General features: G+C 40.7%; 1 protein-coding gene across 1 annotated transcript; it reads right to left on the reverse strand.

The window, feature by feature from the left end:
• Window positions 1-4,634: 4,634 nt before the first annotated feature.
• On the reverse strand, window positions 4,635-22,493 carry ubl7b (ubiquitin-like 7b (bone marrow stromal cell-derived)). Its single transcript, XM_080427573.1, has 11 exons — window positions 22,443-22,493; window positions 21,097-21,280; window positions 19,993-20,112; window positions 19,251-19,336; window positions 17,673-17,757; window positions 17,379-17,436; window positions 15,082-15,215; window positions 12,886-12,935; window positions 9,689-9,859; window positions 5,727-5,831; window positions 4,635-5,080 (listed from the first exon to the last, which is right to left on the reverse strand). The coding sequence occupies exons 1-11, from the start codon at window positions 22,443-22,445 to the stop codon at window positions 4,940-4,942; spliced, it is 1,137 nt and encodes a 378-aa protein (XP_080283699.1). The 5' UTR covers window positions 22,446-22,493; the 3' UTR covers window positions 4,635-4,939.
• Window positions 22,494-22,977: the final 484 nt, after the last annotated feature.

Raw genomic sequence — 22,977 nt, forward strand, 5'->3', positions numbered from 1 at the left:
GTGGGCCGTGTGCATTTTCAGAGCATGTGTATTTTAATGATCAATCAATCGAGTGTGCCCCCCTGGCCCACAGGTTGGGAACCGCTTCGATATATTAATGATCGTGCCTGTTGACCACTTTCAACCTTATCCTACTATGCTACTATAAATCTCTGTCTGTCTGTCTGTGTGCATCTGTAGTTCACGTATCGTGAGAACCGTCCGAACGACCGACTTCAAACTCGGTGCACGCATTGCCGAGGGCACGAGGGAGTGCCGTGCCCGGCGTCGAGTCGGTCGGAAAGGAGGTTGTCCAGAACCACCAACTGATATGCCCTTATATGGGACAGACAACTTCAAACTCAGCACGGGTATCACCGAGGACCTGAGGGCGTGATGCGCCAAGCGCATTTCCAACTTACATCGTTCCAGAGTAGGCCGGAGTGGCACCAGTCTAGTTATTTTAAAATAGCAAAACATAGCTGATCTACAAGCTCACAACGCGTTGAGAGCTTGTATATCGGCTATTTTTGTCACGCAACACTGTCATATGACAAAGAAATAAAATAGTGCTTAAGTGGTTAATGTTTTCCTTTTTTATTCCATTCAAATGTTACATTTGCTGAACATCACTTGAGTGCAGCAAATACAGCAGCGATTCCCAACCATTTTATTGATAATATAACATTGATATTAAAAAATGTATGGAAAAAAATGTGTCATTGTATTATTTTCTTTAAAACCTAAAAATGTGTTTTCATTGTGAAACCGATAAATAGAACTCAAAGTACATTAGTTCCATTGATCCAAGCAGGAACACAATCGATAGATTGACCATTGAAAATAAACATGCTTTGAAAATGCACATGCTTTCCAGATTTTCAAGTGAGCCCTGATCCATAAAAGGTCGGGAAGGAACCACTTGAATACAGCACATCAGACACAAAAATAGCACAGTTACCATGTCTATGTCTCCTGGTTGCTATACACTCTCCCTCTCCAGCTGCCTGCCACTAAAGTGTTCCCCCAGGAAAAAGCTCCATCAAGGGTTAAATCGCCTGGGATGAAATGCATCAAAGCTGCTTTTTGTGGACAAAAGAGCCCCTCAGAAGAGGAGGAAGCATACAAAAAGCACTGCTGGAAAGCAGTGAATGGATTGACGAGGTGGACGAGAGAACAGCCCCGTGTCCATCACGCGCTCATTTCATATTCCACTCTGCAGCTCACGCCTGGCACAAAGCAATCTGCAGGTAACAGACCTGATGCTAATAGTGCATGAGCCTCACCTTTTTTACAAAGACAAGAGTGGACGGGAGACAATGAATCAACGCTTTGCTGCCCCCCCTTTCTGAGCAATCAGAGCTGAGGTGACCTGAAGAGGATCCTGTTAGCGTTGTTCTTGTTCCAGTCTGTGGAAAGCCTGATTAGAACAGCTTTTTTACAGCATTTAAATAGGCCTGGCAGCAAATGGTGATTTACATCAGAGTATCACAGCCTCCACAATGAGAGAGTGAACGTTGGCCATTCGTTACCTGCATTCAGGGACTGGTGGTCAGGGTAATTTTGGGACATCGATGACATCGGTCATCGTTCTGTCCTATGCTATTATTTCCTGCTCCTTGTAAACATGACTTGTTCTTCCCATAGACCGTATACAAGAGATGGACAAAGTGACGCCCATAGACTCTACAGATCGCGAATGAAGCCTATTTTGTACAGCAATTTCAAATCCGCCATCTTTCTATATCGCGTCACATCCTATGACACCGGAAATGAATGCTATTGGTTGGGTAACTTGTCAATCAAGAGCGGGGAATGAATGCTATTGGTTGGGTAGCTTGTCAATCAAATCATTCCGCCCCTCCTAGAGCATAACCTACTTTATCGTCAATTTTGAAATAAATGGGACCATCATTTACCAAAACGCATATCATGATGATTGAAAGAAGACTTTAAACTAGCGACTGGAAGCATATAGTCTTTATGACAATGTTTATTAAGGTAAGACAATCAAGTCTAAAGTTCCTATATAGACTCAATTTCAAAGACGAATGCTGGGCCCTTGGGGTTCTTCCCGATAGATAATATTCATCTATCAAAGAATCTAAGAGGCTTCAATACAGCACAAAATGGAATATGTCTTTAAAATGCCATCATGGTTGATACAAAGAACAACACTGTACCTACAGTATCAACAATAGATGGGCACGCTGCACAGCATGTGACAACATGTACCCACCTTTTTTTAAGATGACATGCGTCTCCATGGCAACTTGTGCTTGGTGTTTTGGGACAAATAAATGGTTATGGAAGAGCAGTGGTGGAATATTGTTTACTTAAGTAAAAGTATCAATACTGCAATATAGAAATACTATAAAGTATTATAGTCCGGAATTCAAAATGTAAAAGTACAAAAGAAATGGCATCAAAATGTACTTAAAGTACCAAAAGTAAAAGCATTATGCAGAATGTCAAGTTTTCAAATGTATAAGCATCTTTTGTAAATAGCAGATCTACAAGCTTACAATGCGTTGCCATGCGACGCATTGAGAGCTTGTAGATCGGCTATTTTCAAATGGCCAAATGTGTATATAGGGCTGAAGTGGTTAATGTTTTGTAATAATAATAAAAATCTACAAAATAACTAGTAACTAAAGATTTCAAATAATTGTAATGGAGTAAAAGTACAACATTTGCCTCTGAGATGTAGTGGAGTAGGAGTAAAAGTATTGCTAATTGAAAATACTCAAGTAAAGTACAAATATCTCAAAATTGTACTCGAGTACAGCACTTGAGTAAATGTACTCAACTTTCCACCACTGGCTGAGAGCAACACAGAGTGTGTTGGTGATAGGAAACAAGTACAAAAACATGTCTGGCAACGTGAGTCACACAAAGATATGTCAAGATCTGTAAATCACAGCAAAGCAGCTCAACATGAATCCTGCCTGGTGTAATGTTCCACCGTCTTCACCAGAACAACATGCAACATGGCTTCCTTTTTCATTTGCCTGAGAGGCGGTGACATATGTTTATTACTCGGCTGAAGCTGCGACACTAAAAGGTAAATGCATTATTTTTAAAAATACCCTTGGAGGCACTGAGAGCTGGAAATTGCCAGCAGGTGTGCATGCATATAAAATGGTAAATGGGGGGGAGGCGGACACACACACACACACACACACACACACACACAGCAGTGTTTGGGTGCTGTGCTTCATGATAAGGCAATCCGCAGATTGAACCGTCACATGCACAGATGCAGTAATAAAACTAAACAGGGCAATTACTGGGGATTGGGAAGGGCAGTTTGGAGAGGGTGGGGGGTAACAATCCAAATCCCCCACCCCTAAAGAAAACAACAAGAAATACTATGATGGGAGACCATGAGTGCTGCAACAGTTAATCAAACTAATCGATTCTAAAAAAATAAAATAAAAGATTGATAATCAATAAGTTAATAAAATAATCGATTAAATACTCTATATCCCTATTTTGGACATAAGTCTATAGGCGCATTGTGAGCTTGTAGATCTGCTATTTTCAAAACAATTTGCATGACACCATTGTGTGGCAAAGAAGTAATTGATAGAATGATATTAAAGTAAATAACAGATATTTGCAGTCCTACTTATTCAAGTGTCAAACAAAGAGCTCAGTGAATCACAGCCCCATTGTTCAGCCAAGCACAGCTACAAACATAGTTAATGAAATTGGGGCAAAGCCTATTGTCTAATGTTCCTTTTTTCATATCTAATTTAAACTCTGCTTCGTGTCATTATTTCCAAATGCTGTTTATTGCCTTGATTTCCAACCCCTGCAAAATCTTTCAAATGAACCAGAAGCTTAAATTGTAAATGCAGAAGTGCATTTAGGGCAGAACAAAATAAGCAACAGCATACAAATTGAGAGGCAAGAAATCATTACAATTCTTTGGCTTTGTTCTTATTACTGAAACAAATAGGAAGTCTGTTACTGGTTGGTTTTTGCCTAGTTGGAAATGAGAGCCTGTATTGCCATCTAGTGGACAATAACATGAATTACATCAGATAGCCATTACACCTGGCATGATGTGTGAGTGTATTTTTTGACCAACAATTATGAGACTCCAAAAGAAAAGATAAATTCATTACACCAGGAGTTCCCAAACTTTTCAACTCAAGACCCAAAAGATACATTTGGTGTCTCCCGGAACCCAATACAAAACATAAATTAACCACAAGCGCCATTTCAAATTTGGTGAAAATAGCTGATCTACAAGCTCACAAAGCGTCATGATTCGAAGTGTTGTGAGCTTGCCGATGTGCTAGTTTCAATATTTCTTACGTTTTTTTTAATTTTTTTAGGGAATTGTTTTATTTGACTGACTTTCCCCCCACATTTTATAGAATGTATTTATTCTTTAAGTTCTGAAAAATATTATATATTTTTAAAATTTGCGAATATCCTTTTGAAATAATATATTTTGTTCCAAACATAAAAAAATTACTCACAACCCATAAAAAAGGTATGCGACCCAAAATGAGTCCAGACCAATTGTTTGGAAAATGCTGCATTACATCATACTCATAGATTGATATTCTGTCTAATGTTCTGAGTGTCGATTGGGGGCTTTGTCATTTGAGACCAGTAAGTACACAGATTCAAGTGTTGAACAGGTTGGCAACTTTATGTTTATTAGGCCAGTGACAAAATGTCAAACATTCTCTGAAACTGGAACTACAGTAGGTGTTTCCGTAATTCCGCAACCGTGACTTGGATAAATAGGTACATAAAATGAAAATGAATGAGCAGTTCTCTAACACAAATCCTTACAAGTTTTACACATGTCTAAACGTCCACATAGCAGTCGGGCTGCAGGATGATGACCAACGTTCCTTTGAGTCTCAGAACGGGGGGCCTCACCTGCCCTCCCCTGTCTCAAAGCCCCCCTGGTCGTCTCCCCTGTCTCTGGGGGGGCTCAGAGCCCCGGCCCTCCGGCAAAGATGAGCTCCAGGGCAGCCTGGATGTCGCCCTCTGTGGCCTGCAGTGCCCGCAGCATCAGCTCTTCATCCTGGATGCCCATGTCCCTCAGCTGCTGCATCTGGGACTGCCACCGGCCCTGGCGCGCACGCACACGCACGCACACACACACACACACACACACACACACACACACACACACACACACACACACACACACACACAAGAAGGAAAATGTCAAAGGAGGTTGATTTAGCTTGTTAGCTTGTCAACTCCAGTCTAATTCAAAAGCTGAGAATTCCCTCTTGGAGGCAGATGCAATACGTGACCTGCTGCCACAAACCATACTATCATGATAACCATAAATACACATTAAAATATCAATTATTATTCCGTCTCAAACCATTGTTTAGTGGCAAGAAGTGTTGTAACAACAATTCAAGATCACTTTAGGGTATTGATTGATTTTGTACAAAATCGTTATTAACTCATTCCCTGCCAATGACGTCTTTTGACGGCTGTTTTAGTAATCTGTAAAGTCTTCCTGTCTTTTACTATGTACTTTTGAGCGAAACATGCCATTTTCCACATTTTGCCCTTGTGTTTTCTACCGTTTGTACAGCTTGAACTAGAACATTAGAAAAAGAAAAAAAAAAGTAAACTTTTCGCTTTTGTTTATCATGAATAATTGTCCTTATCGATGTTAGTTTACACCACAGGTCCTACATAATCTCTAGAGGTTGATGGTCCTTTGAAGCCAGGTCAGGACAGGTCCTAGTGTTCACCTGTAAAGCGGTCATGTTGGTGGCCTGCAGAGCCTGCTGTAGCGCCTGGCTGAAGAGATCATTACTGACCGGGGTTCCTGAAGGGGCAACACCAGAGGGGTCCGCCTGGATGAGGGACAAAGAGAACAAAATGACACAAAACATTGTTTCTATATTATTATTATTATTATTATTATTATGGATGAATGTTTATGCGAGTACAATTTTAAAAGGGACATTATGCAATGTGTGTTCATTTACTGTATGCATGTGCCAGTTTGTGTTGAGCACATATGCATGTTTGGAGTGCTCCGCTGTGGGAAATATCATGGCGTCATGGCACAGCCGCAAACAAATCAGTCAGCTCCATATATGGGCACAAAAGGGGGCATGCCCATATATGGCCATATACAGTACTAATGACATCAGCGGTCTCCATATATGGCCATAAAAGGAATGACAGATAAGAGACACGTAGCAGCCCCGAACCTCTAGTGTTAAACATACTCACACTGTGTGGATGGTAATTTGAGGAACGCGCCAACGCAGTGATGTGGGAGGAGAGGTGCAGGAGTGGTGGGTGTGTCATTTGCAAATCAGCAGCATAACTGCAATTTAGGTGTCAACAAGGACCACAATTTGCACAGTCCGCAGGCCGCCTACTTGGACCAGGTCTATTTATACCCGTACCTACTGTAGTAGTACCGCGGGTGGGAGGGCGGAGGGGAGGAAGACATACATGCACTGTGGAGAGTGGTAGACAGTGAGAACGAATGGAAGGAGGGAGGTACCATAATGTATAGCCACACTCACACACACACTGTTCTATTCTATCCTGCTATAAGTTGGGAAAACCTCATGTTATCTTGTCAATTTGTTACAGTAGCTTACATCCCTGTATGAGCGTGAGTGTGTGTTACAGTACCTACTTCATTTCATTCACTCTCTCCTTCTCCATTCTCTCTCGGTCCAACAGAGAGAGAGAGAGATCATTCTACTCTCTTAGCAGGACAGAAGAGAACAGACCCAGCGTGCGTGCGTGTAGCGGTGAACCTCATCTTTAGCGTCATTACCTCTCCGTCCTCCCACTCGCTGAACTCCCTGCTCTTTCTTTTTGCTCTACGGGTTGTGTTGTCTTCAACTGAAGTTTATTTTTGATTACTTTCTAGCCCATTATAAAATATTTCACCCGCCCCAACCCGACCCCGCCGGGCTTAAACGCGTTTCATAGTGCCAGACATATTAACCCATTTAGACCGGGAAAGAATCGGTGTTATTTTTAGATTTCTTTGGCTATTAAAAAATAGCAGATATACAAGCTCATAGCGCGGCACTCTGTGCCGCGCTATGAGCTGGTAGCTATTTTTGAAAAAAATCGTGAAAGTTTGTGCAAATCTTTTGAATATATATCGTTTTTTTAAGCGATTTTTTTAACTCAAATCTCTGATTCTGGGGGTTCTACAAATGTCTTCAAAATCCTATATATTTTTTTGAAAAACGTATGTTTCTATATCAGTGGTTTTCAAACCTTTTCATGTCAAGGACTTCCAAAATTATCTAAAAATATTTTGTAATAAGGACCCCAGAAGCAAAGATTTGAGTAAAAAATGTTCCCTTTAAAGAATATATATTCAAATATTAGCAAGAAAAAAATCACGTAAAAAAAAAAAAGCAGATCTACAAGCTCATAGCACGGCACTCTGTGCCGCGCTATGAGCTTGTAGAGCTCATAGCGAATAGCCAAAGAAATCTTAAAAGGACACAGATGCTTTCCCGGTCTTAATGGATTAAACTGCATTTGTTATTTCCTCCCAATATATATTGTTACATCATCATCTGCGTTTGGCGGTGTGTTTGAGGCGCTGCAGCTTTGTTGATCTGTTGATCACCGTGAACCTCCCACACCAGCATATCATTTTGCTCTTGGGAGACATTTCATTTCCGAGGCTTTTCTTCCGTGAAGATGTGTGAACATGAGCGGAACAGCGTTGCACTGAGAGCACAGCGAGTGTGCTGCTCTTAAAAAAGGTAATGAAAAGCTATTATTTGGTTGCTCATGATTGAATCCACCCTCAACACACCCACTGATAATAATATTCAGCCCAGAGTGGTATAAAGAGAGAGTGGCGACAACGGAAGTCCACAATACTTGATCGTCACGACACTCACGACACATCTAGACATGAATCAGTTCCCGGAAGTGTTCTGGTGGGCCATTTGAATGCGTTATACTGAGAGAAAGAACTGTGAAATTTCAGTTTTCTTTCTCCTCGCTGATCGCTGTTAAACTTAAACCGCGACTACTTCAAAATGGATGATCGCCGATTGAAACGGTCTTCTCTGGGCCACTCACACAGCTACCCTGTGTGTCTACAAACAGTTTAACGAGCGATCTTAAGGTATTTAGCGAGGTCTGTGGTGACGTGAAAAAAACAACAATAAATCGCTGGCACTGGTGAGTACAATATGATATTAAACTCTGGCGTGGAATGTGCTAATAGTGTGAACAGCTAGTTACCTGCGTTGTTACCTGCCTTGCCCGACAGCAATATGAGCGTATTGCTGTTGTTTATTGCTTCAAAAGTCTTAGCTTTTCGAAGTGCACCACAAACGGTCTGTTCTGCTGTAGTCTCTTAGACTGTTGGCTCACACCATTTTCAGATGCTTCCCCTTAACAGTCTGTGCAACAGAAGCACTGAATATACAGTGAAGTTGGTGGCAGCTACTGGGAAAACATGCTGTTGTTGTATACAATATTTGTATGCACATGTACATTTTTGCACTCTTTCTTCTCTTTAAACCTTTTTACGATTTCTATCATTATTCTGTTGTTATTATCTATGCTGCTGCATTGTCTGAAGGAAGCCAAACCAAAATAGGTTTTACTCTTATGTACCTGTACATAAGATGTAACAATAAAGTACAACCTTGAACATTGAAAATGCAAAGAAAGACAGCGGATGTGCGGCCTCCCCCCACTTCTGTTTCGTCTTTGCAGTCACGCAAATAATTTGTCAAAGCATATCGTCGCTGTCGGGCACAAACCTCTTATCTCCATAATTTAACTTTGGGTGTTTTTTTTCGTAAAGTAATGCCCTACTTGATCATACTTCAGCGTCAGACAAAAGCATCAAAAGTGGCAGATCAGCAAGCTCGAAACACGGCGCAAAGCGACGAGTTTTGAGCTTGTAGATCTGCTACCTTTGCTGTTTTTGAATTTGAATCCTGAAAAGAGACAGTTTTGGACATAGGAGGTTTCCACCCGACAGAGACGATATCTGGGTTGCATCTTAGCAGAAATTGGCTTCAAAATTGTGTTTGGAAGCCAATTTAAAATACATTTGTGTGAATGAAAATGACAAACAGATGACAGCTTCCGTTCAGGAGGCCTAGTTAGAGTCTCTCCGTACCATGCAAAGATTGTGGAATAGTTGTCTGGCTTGAGGCACGGAGGGGAAAAACATGCCCCCTGTGCCTCACGAAACTGTCAGTTCGCCAATGCCCTCTATACAGTATTAAAAAAAAGTCTAAATTATCCCATTAACATACATGAGCAGGATTAAAGCTGCATTAATTATGCATTATTACCCCGGATTTGAACCCGGTTTGAAAGTGCTGAAATGTTGAACATTGAGCCAACCATTGTGCCTGCTTGCTTTTAGGGAATAAATTGAATCTTGACCATCAGGTCAAACTTTGTGTCGGATCCTGTGTCTAGGTGAGACATGACCTTTAACCCGATCTAAATGTCTCAATAGAAGAGCAGGGAGACAAAATACAACCACCCCAGTTGTATAAGTTATATTGTATTAACATACTCTACCATACAGATTGCACAAAAATAAAATGTATTCATAAAAAAGTTACATAGTGCCGCTTTAAGTTGGCTATTGGTTGTAAATGTCGGTTACATATATCTTTTCAGTTAATTGCCCAGCCCTACTGTGACTAGTGTTCTAGTGTGGCGAAAGGAGTCTCCTCACCTGACTTGCTGTGGTGGGGGTGACGGCGCTGCTGTCGGGGGTGCTGGCCAGAGCCAGGGCGGTGGCCAGCTCGCTCTGTGTGATGGGTCGAGGTCCGGTCGCTCCGCTGTGGCTCAGAGACACCGGACGCATACCTGCTGCCCTGCTGCCGGAGGGACCGGCCTGGTTCCCCTATCACACATCAAACACACACAAAACATCACATTTTGGTCTAACAATTAGGGCACTGGTTAGGGCACCTTGGGGGGGTTCTCCAGCAAAAGTAGTTTGTAGCATCACAATTATTTTAACCTCTTTATCCATTTATACATTGGCTATTCAAAAAATAGCAGATGTACAAGCTCACTTCGTGACGCGTGGCCAAATACATATCAATTTACGGGTCCTTGACACACAAAAATTTGAGAACCACTGAATTAGGGGGTCAACTATCAATTATTTTCACAATGGAAATAAGCTTTTGAGATTTTTTGTGTCCATCCTTTTGACTGTTGTATGCAGCATAAAAACGCACTTCTCCATTATTTGAAAAGGTTTTCAATGGAATAATGGCTAAGAGAATAATGGATAGGTGGGTGCAGCCCTACATTAGTCTGAAGCTTGCAAGGACAGGTGGTGAGAGGCAGAGTACCACCATAAACTTAAATGCAATGCACTTTTTATGGGTCTTCCTAAAAAGCCCAGTGAAAGGTTACAGCTTTATTCAGAACTCTGCTGCTAGTGCTAATAAAAACATAAAAAGACACATCACTCTTCAGTCTTAGCTAGACTCCCTGTGTCTTCCAGACGCTTGTTTATAAAGCTCTCAAAGGGTATTGAGCCTACATCTCAAGATTCCCTGTCGTTTTATGATCCTACACGAGCCCAGTGGTTCCCAACCTTTTCTGGATTAGGGCCCAGTTGATGGAAATCTTGAAAGTGTTCGTGGCCCACCCATCTGGCCACTTAAGACCGTGTTAAGTGGTCAGATGGGTGGGCCACGAAAACTTTCAGAGCATGTTTATTTTAATGATCAATCAATCGATTGTGTTCCGCCTTGGACCTTGGATCAATGGAACCTACGTAGTAAACTTTAAGTTCCTATTTATCGGTGTCACAATGAAAACACATTTTCGAGGCTTTCAAGAAGAAATACCATGACATTTTTTACATTTTATGTTGATGTTATATAACCATTAAAACTTAGTGTTTAGCCAATTATTTGGGGGCCCACTTGCTTCCTAATATCATCATATATAATCACTTCTTCACAGCCCATAGGCTCTGAATCGCGTCTTAGAATCCTGTACTGCAGGCTTGCTAGATATGCATAACCCTGCCCGTTTAAAATAGTGTTGACTCTTAATCTTTTCTATCTGTTAACTATCTGTTATCAACTATCTGTCTGGCCTGTCTGCCAGAGTGACGCCCTCATCGCTTCAAGAAGGCAGCAACACAGGAGGGAGCGCTTGTCTTTCTCCTCGACCATCACAAGTGGGTGGTGGGTTGCAGGCTACTCGCATTACAATCCATGTACACAATCTGTCCTTAGTAGAGTTGTTCCGATACAAATACCAGTCGGAAACGCTGCCGATACTGGTATCTAAAATTCTGGTATCGGTATCGGCGAGTATGGCACTGTATGTCATTCCGATACCACATAATTCATCACATGATGATATTTCATATACAGTCATATTTTGAATGTTTCAGTTGATGTTGCATGACTTTTATACTCTTACTGTACTATAAACATTATTAGTTATACTAACTTGCAGCTGCACAATTTTTCATGTAATCCGTGATGGCAATTGATATCCTTTTAAAGCTTTAGTTATTACTAGTTGGTATTATAATAAGAGTATGCAATTGTTTTTAATACTATTGTTTCATTGCTGTCCTTATAAAAACTAAAAAAAGAAGACATTAATAACCCATTAAATCATTACAGGAAACTATATTAATTGTGTTCATGGCTGATGTGCATTGGGCCCACTCATTTTAGAACAATGGCAGAAGTTGGAAAGTACCTTGTGTGTGGCTCAAGTGATGAGAATGGCTGAGTTTATAGCAGTGTATATGTAATAACAGGATATAAATGAGCAACTGTAAAATGTCAAAACAACAGACGACCAGGCCCGTTGGTGTGAATCAGGGGTCATCTGTCTGGATTTGTGTATTGGTTCCTTTTTCCCACTTCTCTAATCTTTAAGGTGCAGATTGATAGAAGTGCCCCCTCAACGGCTTGCAGAGAAATGCGGAATCAGATCAGGGGCAGACAAGGAGATGACGCTCCCAACTGGAAAAACCACCCATTATTATGTATTGTATTAATAAGGCTCCAGGGACATTTTAGCGTGGTTCTGACTTTGTGAACTGACCTCGATGCAACCTGTTTGCTGAAAGTTAGAGTGGGAGCCCAGAGATCTCTGTTGTTAAGTACATTTCTATATTCAATCTGTATTACTTTTAACTTGCTTGATTAATAAATACACTTAATTTTAACAGTCTTGTCTGCTCTTAATTTCACCAATACAACGGACGTGCGGAGAGTGTGATCCTGAAGGGTAACAAATTATTTCATTGCGGAATGTGTCTGTTGTTTAAATAGCTGTAATCTCCATCAGTTCTCAAACTATTTAATTTCAAGGACAACCATAACCCTGTAAGGGTCCATTTGGAACCCCTTCAAGGAACACTGAGGGTCCCTGGACCCCACTTTGTGAACCACTGTCTTAGATTATTTTTTAATTACACACTGGTATCGGATCGGTACTCGGTATCGACCGATGAGCAAGTTATGGGTCGGAATTGATATCGGGAAGGAAATAAATGGTATCAGTGTACATCTCTAGTCCTTAGCCAAGAGGACTAAAAAGACAGGGCCTCCGACATCCCGGAAAATACAGAGCAAGAGGGAATGAGGCTAGTGTACCAACCATTCTACACCATGTTTAAACGCTCCAGCAGAGGTACGTGTTAATTCTGAAATAACAAGGTGGGTAAACAATGCTGACTCTCCACTACACCCTGCCTGTTGAGCCATCGCCTGGTCCTGTCAATATACGTTGGCAGAGGTCTGATCCCTCCAGTATGGTTGACTTTATTGAACGTACACCAGGACATTTTAATAGCCCACGGAAACCCTCACATAAACACAGGTGGTGTTTATATTGTTTTGACTGACTAATGTATTTGTTTGGAGACGTGTAACTCACAGACTGGAAGTCTTCATCGTCATCAGACATGCCCTCGAACATGAACCCTCCTGCAGGACAAAAGACAAAGCACACATTACAGATCATTCTAGTTATGACGGTATTAACAGGAATACATATGTATATGTCATGGTAAATGTTGAAATGTAGAAAGGATGGCCAGTCAGCCTGTTCACCGCTTTGGTACCAAACAACATACTGTGTCTCGAAAACTAATAATAATAACTACTACCAGTACTTAATCGTCATAGAATTGCGGTCACTTTCATGAATCCCAGACATTGGCACCTACTGATTCTGGTGACTCAATGGCCTTTCCTGTATGAGGCCAGCATTTCCACTTACACACAGGATATCTCAAAATCTAGTTGGTGGAATGCCATGAGACTGCATTCCCACTCCCTGAACTATGAGACTTAACTATTTGAGAGACATCATGTCCTATCCTCTAGCACCGCCTTCAGGCCAAAATATCAACTTTTCACACAAGATGGGCCCTATGTTGCGAGTCGCCTTACCCCGGCTTATCCCTAAACTTTTTTGCCATGTTTTTCCATTTTGAAAAACGTTTTAAAATAATTAAAATAGCCGATCGGCTAGTTGAATTCTTTTAAAATATTAATCTTAAAATATTTTCAATATAGTATATAGTAAAATATGGCTAATAAGTTTAGGGATAAGCGCAAGATAGGGCCCGATATCTCAAAATCTAATAGATTATGATGACATAACAGCTTGTAGGTTAAACCTTAGTGATTTTGGTGACCCCATAAGTAGGTCGGGAGATGGCTTATTGTCGGTATCAGCCGAGTAACACGCGGGAGTCTGTCCCCGTTACTATGCGCTAGACCCCTGGGAGATGGATTGCTGAGGTGGAGCGCCACACCTATCCTCAGCTCCCAGTACTTACCGCACGACTTACCGCACCCAAGCCGTGCTACTCATACGCTGAGTTGGCGGTGCCCGGGATCGAACCCATGACCTTGTGGTCTGAAGGCGAGAGCTCTACCGACTGAGCTACCCGGACACAAATGTCCATGGCTTTTCCTTTAGCATGATGATCACCCTTCTGCCAATTTCCAGTTTGGTGTAATTAGCAGCATGAATTCTTGGAGCAGCTAGCGATGCTTTTAGACTATTTGTTTATTCACAGCACAGTTAACTTCAACAACTTTTCAACAGCCGTCCTGCAGGTTGGTAGTCACATAAATATAGGCCACACTTATGCCTGGCTGGTATAAACACAACATCTGTATTTATATGCTCTGTCTACAGATGTTAATACCAGGTGTAAAGGCCCTAGTACCACATCATCTGAATCAAGAAATCGGTTTTAGGATTTGCTCAAGTACTGTACAGTACTTGAGTATTTCTAAAGTGTCCACGGCCCTCACACAGACCGAGTAAATTATTATCTTTTTTTTTTTTTTTACCATTTTTTCATGAGCATTCGACCAATTATATGAACATAGGTTGAAAATGGGTGAAGTGGTCCTTTAAGTCAACACAATGGGAGTACTTCCTCCACCATGTGTTACTGGTGTGTGTTGGTTGGTTAGATAGATACTTTATTGTCCTTGCGGAAATTCATTTTGTACCAAGCAGCCATCAGGATACAAAAAAATCTCAAAACATAAGATCAATACACAATACATAGACAGATCACACAATACATTGACAGTGCTACACAGCTCCTCTCTTACAGAGTGAAAACTAGAAAAGGGCTACCATTCATAATTCAAGAGGCATCAGATTTCATTTTATACATAGAACTGAGATGGGGCCTGTTTGTCCTATACTTGTGGGGACAAATGATCTTGAAGCCCTAGCCTGCAACATTGGCACTGTGTACCGTCATCCTGATGGTAAAAGGTGGTATTGACTGTATAACGGGTGTGTTCTATCCCTAGCAATAGCTCTCCCCTTCCTAAGCACCCGGGTCTCATACATTGCTGCCATACTCTCAAGTCGTACCCCAGCTATCTTGCTGGATACATTGATGATTTTATGGAGTTTGTTCTTATTAACCAATGATAATGAGCCATACCAGGAAACAAAACAGAAAGTCAGTGCACTCTCCACGAAGGGTCGATGGAAGAGTACCATTAAACTTCTTTCCACGTTATACTGTCTCAGTCTGCGCATTAAAATGCAGCCTCTGCTGACCTTCCTTTCTTATAGATAGCATCATCTTACCTGGCATGTCGCTGTAGGAACTGGAAGAGACATTGCGGGAGGAGCTGGCACTGGACTGGGCGGGCATGCTGCCCGCTACAGAGTGCAGGACTAAGATGATGGCATTCACCAGCGCAGGGTGTGAACTGATCAACCTAAAGACACGTTGAACACAAACATACACAGTTCATTCCACCTATTTATGTATGTGTATGTGTACACTTATGTATTATGTATGCATTTATTTTACATACATACATACATACAGTAGTAAAATAAGATTGTACAAATGTAACCAAATGGGTACTTGTGGAATATTCACATGTGTTTCTACATTTCTCTTTTCATCCCTGTTACTTTTAACCCATTAAGACCGGGAACGCATCTGTGTAATTTTAAGATTTCTTTGGGCTATTCAAAAATAGCAGATATACAAGCTCATAGCGCAGCACCGAGTGCCGCACTATGAGCTTGTAGAGCTGCTATTTAAAAAAAATCTTTAAAAATGCGTGAAAATCTTTGAATACATATCTTTTTAAACAACATTTTTAACTCAAATCTTTGCTTCTGGGGGTCCCTGGAAAAAAGTATTTTGAGATGGAGGTCCGCCCGCAGACCAAATACATATCATGTTGGACTTGAAAAAGTTTGAGAACCACTGATATAGCAACATATGTTTTTTTTGTTTCAAAAAAACGGTTAGGATTTAGAAGACATTTGTACTATCTGCCTCAGGCCTTAATGGGTTAACTGTAATAACTTTAGATTTTGGCTAAATATATAGCAACATAACTTTTTCAGAAAACTCTCAGGATTTAGAACAGTGGTTTAGAACAGTGGTTCTCAAAAATATCAGATGTACAAGCTCACATCTGCTATTTTTGAAAAAATCTTGAAAGTGATTGAAAGATTTCAAATAACTTTGAATTCTTTTTACACAAATCTTCTCTTTTGGGGGTCCCTGGCACAAAACGTTTTCAGAATGGGGGTCTGCGACCAAATACATATCATGTTGGGGTTCCTTGGGCACGAAAAAGTCTGAAAACTGCTGATTTAGAAGGCATTTTGTAGAATCGGCCTCAGGTCTTCATAAGTTATGTTGGCACCTCTACAAGTTTTAGTCTGCTGACAGGTGGACAAATGATTAGAATTGTGTCTTGGAGAGGAAGGTTGCACTACATTGGGATTCTCAGTGGAGGGCTAAATCCAAAGTCCAGAGGGCATATTACTCCCCAAAAAAGATCAAAAAAGGTATATCACATCTCAAATGTCCAAGTCAAGGAAGAAGTGGTGTAAAATAACCAAATACATTTACTCAAGTACTGTACTTAAGTACAATTTGAGGTATTTTTTACTTTACTGGAGTATTTCCAATTTTCAATACTTTTCCTTCTACTCCACTACATCTCAGAGGCAAATATTGTACTTTTACTCCACTACAATCATTTGAAAAATTGTGTTACTACTTACTTTGCAGACATAAATTATTATATTATAAAACATACATTAACCACTTTAGCCACATTTTATACCTAGGCTAGTTGAAAATAGCTGATCTACAAGCTCACAACGTGTCGCAACGCAACGCGTTGTGAGCTTGTAGATCTGCTATTTTCAAACATTTTGTACTTTTACTTTTGGTACTTTAAGTATATTTTGATGCCAATACTTTTGTACTTTTACTCAAGTAACATTTTGAACACAGGCCTTTTACTTGTAACAGAGTATTTTTATGTTGTGGTATTGCTACTTTTTCTTAAGCAAAATATCTGAGTACTTCTTCCACCACTGTAAGGAAGACAAAACACTCACATTTCACTTATTGATTTGGCTCACTTCTCATGTAATGGGAGCCAAACGGTTTTTGGATGGAAATCTACCAAGTGGCGTCCCCTGCTGGCTCTACTTGGCATAGGTCCACTCACTGCACTCATTCACTGTGTGGCGCGTCTGTGCCAACTACCATTAGAGCCCTCAGCCCGACCCACGACACATTTTTGGGTTGATTAAAGTAAAAAATAAATAATACGAAATTCAAAAATAGCCGATCTACAAGCTTACATCGTGTTGCAACGCGTAGTGAGCTTGTAGATCGGCTATTTTTTAACATCTTTTGATAACATTTGAAAAAGGTCGCCTATAATGATGTGACCCAAAATAGTGACGCCAGTTTGAAAGTATTAAAAAAATCTGAATACATCGGTTGCATAATTGGTGACACCGATGTAGTCAAAAACGTCAAATAATGCCAGATCCATCGGCCAAACCGATACATGGGTCTGGTTCTAACTATAATAAAAGGTAAAAAGCACACTTACACGTCCAGCATGTTGGGGTCCGTGAACTGGACGAAGAGATCTTTGTCTTGGAGGACTCCTGCACAGATCACAGTGATATCGTTGAAATGTTATTACATTCATGGGAAGATTGGATAGCATGAGAATGAACCATTTAAGTTATATTTTATACTTTGTTGTACGATGGCGTTGTGAGGCAAAAATAGCTCATAAAGAGCTATTTTTGAAAATTTTTGCCTATACTACTAACATAGGGATGCCAGGTTGAAAGTGGTTAAGGGTTGATCAAACTGAACGGAGGTAGCCAAGTCTTACCCAGAGCTATCGGGTCTGACCTGAGACCCGGCGTAGCAACAATAATCTGGTCCAGAGACTCTTTATTGGTCAGCATTTTGTATACCTGTGTGGGAAAACATAGTGTGGTATTAGTAATGTTGACAGTAGCTCAGTCAAGAATTAGGGCTGGGCGTTTTGTTTGTTTTTTGTTGTCGTTTTTTCCCTTTACATTTCCCCCCCCTCATTTTTTCCACTTTTTGCCCTCTTCTTTGTACCTTTTTATTTAATGTCAATTGTATTTTTTTGTGAGGGGGCTGGGTGGGAGGGTTTGTGTTTGTTGTGTCTGTCTTGTGTGCTTTTTTGTTTTTCAGAAAACTAGAAGGGTTTCTTTTTATGACTGTTTATCTTATCCTGTAAGCTGTGACAATCCTTCAATAAAAATGTTAAAATAGAACTAGAAAATGCACAAGTCTCCGCCAGCAGACCTGTGCTATTTTAATCAAACGGCTTTGCCGTAGGGATATCTGAATTTGATCTTTGACTTGTTGTGCTTCCACCATGTACTGAGCTGCCAGGAGATAGTCTATGTCTTTAGCAAAACGGCCATCACAATGCAAAAGGCGTTGGTTAAAATATTTTCTGTGTGTGATGTTTTTTGCTCTTTCTGTTTTTAAACCACCGCGGCCATAAGGGTACTTTGATGGGTTTGCCAACTCTTCAAACTTGTCGTCTTGGTAGAATGCGCGTGGTTTTTGGTGTTCTGCAGGGGCGACTGAATATGTAGTGTCTGCATCTGAAAAATGTTCTTCTTGAAGCAATGTGTCATATGGGAGTCCTCGTAATTGACTGGTTTGTTCAAATGCTTGTCTGTCTTCTTCATCTTCATTGTCTTGAACAGTTTCAGCAGTTGATTGGTGTGTTTGATCTATGTCAGTTTTCTCTAGTGCTACATAAGGTGTTCTCAGAGGGACACACACACGCACGGACGGGTGATTTGTACTGGAAGGTACTGTTCCAATCAAGACTGATTGATCCTGTCTTACCTCACTTCAAAAACATAAATGGCTTTTTGAAGTGACACACCTATTTATAGGATTTTATTTCGTCATGCGCCCCTCTAGCCAATCAAAGGCATTGGTGTCAACATATTGACACGTGTCACGTGGAGCTTGACCAATGTTAGCTTGGCTAGGAGGGAGGTGAACACACGGCAGGACGAAGCGAAAACATACTCTCCGCCTCCGGCAGAGACAATAAGAACTAGGGCAGGGCAATTGACCAAAAATGTACCGAAACCGATATCTAAATCGAATAACCGACTTAATCTTGCGCATGTAGGCTAATTGAATAATCAAGAAGATTTTCTTTATATATATATATATATATATATATATATATATATATATATATATATATATTTTTTTTTTTTTTTTTTTTTTTTTCTTCTTATGCATATATATCAATGAAAAAACTATTTACAATTCTTCTTCTTTTTTTAATAATCGACTAAATCGAACACCACAATGTAGAGTTAGTCTGATTTCCCACTGAACCCTCCAGATTGTGTGGTGTGGTGGGTGCATGAGGGGTACGGTATGTGAGGGATTGACTACTCACTGAGTCTTTGTATGCAGAGTTGAGGGAGTGTAGAGCAGCATGGAACACCCTGAACTCTCTGGCTGCTGTCGCTCTGTTCACAGGCTCTAATGGTGGAGAGAAGACGGGGAAGGAAGCCATTAGCCATGTTTATTGTTGGTGATGTTGTGAGTAGTAGTGACCACCCAGCCAGTCATCTGAATAGGTTTGCGGTGTAAGCTCCGAAGGCAACAGTCACTTTGCCTATCGTCTCTGTCGGTTGGAAATGTCCAAAACAGTTACTTTTTAGGATGCAAAATTATTTTAAAATAGCTAAAGTAGCAGATCGACAAGCTCGCTTCGTGCCGCGTTTCAAGCTTGTAGATCTACTACTTTCGATGCTTCTGTGTGACGCTGTAGTGCCCTACAAAGCCAAAGTGCAGCGACTACGTTTTTGGACACACCGACTTATTTGTGTATCCCAAAGGTCAAATTAGCCTTCGTGATTTTGGGGGATAAACAATTACCTCAAGAACAGATATATAATTAGTGTAATATCACTTATATGCCGATATCTCATTTGGCTTACCAGTTGAAACACTTTTTTTCCGTAGTTACTGCACTTTGGCTTTGTAGCGTTAATTTATGAAAAAAACACAAACAGTTAGAATATGGAGATAAGAGGTTTCTGCCCGACAGCAACGCTATCCATAACACCGACCTAACTGTGCCAGCAAACGTTTTAATGAATGAATAAATGTGTGGCATTATATGTTATGCATACCTGGGCTGGCCTCATGCTCTGGCCAGGTCTTTTTCAGAATGTGTACGGTGGCTCCTGGCTGGATTCCACAGGCGTCCAATGTCAGCTCATCCTTCAGCTTCCTGCCACAGTGGACCAGCTCTGCAACAAAGAACAGTCACTCTGAGAAATTAATTACATTTTTCGTTTATCATTTTCATTTGGTTCAATATTTACGTGTATGACATCCACGGACAGACTTAACCAGTATCACTTAAACATGTTTTTTTCAAATCGATTAAAATAACAGATCTACAAGAAGCACCGAGACGTGTTGTGGGCTTGTAGATCGGCTACTTCACTGCTTTTGCGTGACAATGTTGTACGAGGGCATTCATTTAAGAAAAAAACATTCAAAGTTTCAATATGGAGATAACAAGCTTTTTTCCTTTTCCCCTACAGCAGGTTTCGGCCCGACAGCAACGAGATGTATGTATATATACATATGTTATATATGCATAATACCAATGGTATAGCCGACACTGACAGTGATGTTAAAAAAATACATGATCCAGTGCTCATTTATCAAATAATTTATACTCCGTCTATATCACTGGTGGAATATAACTGATCTACAAGCTTCGCATCGTGATGTGTTGTGACTGTGAGCCTGTGAGATGAGATCAGTTCGATTCGGCAAGCGCCACCAACACTGACAGAGACCATGTCCGCTTATTATAAGCGACTTTGGGATTGTTTTTCTGTAAAGTTGCTTGTAAATATTGGTGGTTGCGGTTTTTGGGGCTTGTTTTTAAAGTGCAGTTGCTTATTTGGGCTTCATTCCTAATGTTGTTTAAACCAGTGGTTTTTCATGTCAAGGACCCCCAAATTAATATACATTTGTCCGCAGACCCCCCCATCTCAAAATATTTTGTGGCAAGGACCCCTATACAAGATATGTGTATTTAAAATGTTTCAAAAAAGTTCCACTTAAATTTTTTCCTCCCATATTTTGTTTGAGCTTGTACAATGTATATAGGTTTAAACTGCTCATGTGCCTTTCATAGTCGCTGCTTTTGGGCCTGTTTTCATAGACCTGGTATACTTATTCGCTAAAATCTGGCACCAGTGATACAGAGTACAGACCTATAAGATCAGGGTCTGGTATGGAGTCAGAGAGCTGGGCGGCCACCAGCTGTTTGAGAGTAGCGATCCTGTACCCTCCGGGTGGGACGTCTCCTGGCATCATCTCTGGGAAGTGGAACATGGACTTAGGCCGATCCACCAGCTTCAGTGACAGGTGCCACTCCGATGACATCATTTCTACCTGCTGCACGTACAAACACACAAACAAAACGTTGTGGTCGGGCAGAGACCTCTTATCTCAGTGTTTTTACTTTTTGTGTTTTTTTTTGTAAACGCCCTACTTGATCATACCACAGCATTGCACAAAAGCCAAAAAAGCAGATCTGCAAGCTCATAATGGAATTTGAATCCTGAAAAGTAACAGTTTTGGACATATGAGGTTTCCACCCGACAGAGACAAATGCAAACACATACTTGTGAAATATAAAACACACAGCTATGTTTACCACCATTCTTTAAATTCTTTGTACTACAGTGTCACATATTATGCGATGCGAGCTTGCAGATCTGCTATTTTTAAAATATTTAGGCTATTATTAAAGGCTTGAAGCCTAGGATAACATTCAGATTTGTGTACATGATGAGTGATGACTGACCCAAGGTTTGTTTTTGTCTTGGTGAGTACAACTCTTTAGGGGACCGTACCTATGTTCCCTGGGTCCTATGTTCCCTGCTTTCCTAGGGAGAGCGGGGAATATAGGACCTAACCTAAACCTAACCCTAACCTTAGTGGGGAACATAGAACCGGGGAACATAGGTATGACCCCCTCTTTAGCACATATGAGCCCAGTCCATCTCTCCTCTGATGAATTGAATACACAGGAGGGAGGACCACAATGGAAACAACGTTTTGTGTTATCCTTTTAGAAATATTGTACAACTGTTCCTCCTCTCTGTATCTTTTGCAAACTGTTAATAAAGTATTCAATCAATCAACCCCCCCCCCCCACAAAAACAATCTTCTCCCCAAATAGTGCCCAGTCTTCTCTGGAAGACCATCCGGGGGGGAAATGGTGCCCACTTCTCAGGTGCACACTGAGCCCCACTCTTCCTTACCGAACACTGGTGTCCGTGTCCCTATTCTAGCGAACATTCGGCCAGACTAGGCTGATCTACAAGCACACACAACGCGTCGGCGTCGGTGTGGACTGAGAAAAGGCAGACCCCTGTGCATGGGACCCGAGTGGTCAAGGTAAATAAATAACGGAGTTAAGACATAAACTGAGACGACGCATTTTGTGTGTGTGTGTGTGTGTGTGTGTGTGTGTGTGTGTGTGTGTGTGTGTGTGTATAATATATATCTTGATTTATAACATTCATAAGGTTACAGAGATCTGCACACTCACCATTGTTCTGTTATGTTGACACTCTACTTACTTCCTGGTTAGTCACGTGGTTTGTCACATGGCTAGCAGTCCGGAAATTATCTGCAACGTGTGGAACTGATGATCTGATTATCATAGATGTTTAATCAGGCTCTGACTCTGTTAATAAACCATGTATTCAACAAGACATGCTCTAGAGAGTAACTTTGGGAAAAAACAAACATATTAAGAAATGTGTTTGAGATGTATGATTTTAGTCACTTAAATTCAGTGGTGGAAAAAGTAGGCTACTACTTAAAAAGTATCAATACTGCAATGTTTATACTCTGTTACAAGTAAAAGTCCAGAATTCTAAATTTACTTGAGTAAAATTACTGGTTAAAAGTATTGGTATCAAAATATACTTAAAGTCCAAAAGTAAAAGCACTCATTATGCAGAAGGTCCCATGATTTCACAAGTTTTCAAATGGATCCTTTCGCTTTGCGACACCTTGTGAACTTGTAGATCTGATATTTTCAAATTGCCAAGGATATATTTAGGTCTGAAATGGTTTTG

This window comes from Gymnoscopelus braueri (genome assembly GCF_963280865.1).
Source record: "Gymnoscopelus braueri genome assembly, chromosome: 1".
Taxonomy (NCBI): domain Eukaryota; kingdom Metazoa; phylum Chordata; class Actinopteri; order Myctophiformes; family Myctophidae; genus Gymnoscopelus; species Gymnoscopelus braueri.

Excerpts from the sequence above, each read along its gene's own strand:
- ubl7b (XM_080427573.1), bottom strand. Across the intron at positions 12,936-15,081 it reads TTCCTACAGCGACATGCCAG|GAGGGTTCATGTTCGAGGGC; the intron begins GTAAGATGATGC and ends TTTGTCCTGCAG. Across the intron at positions 9,860-12,885 it reads ACGATGAAGACTTCCAGTCT|GGGAACCAGGCCGGTCCCTC; the intron begins GTGAGTTACACG and ends GATGTGTGATAG.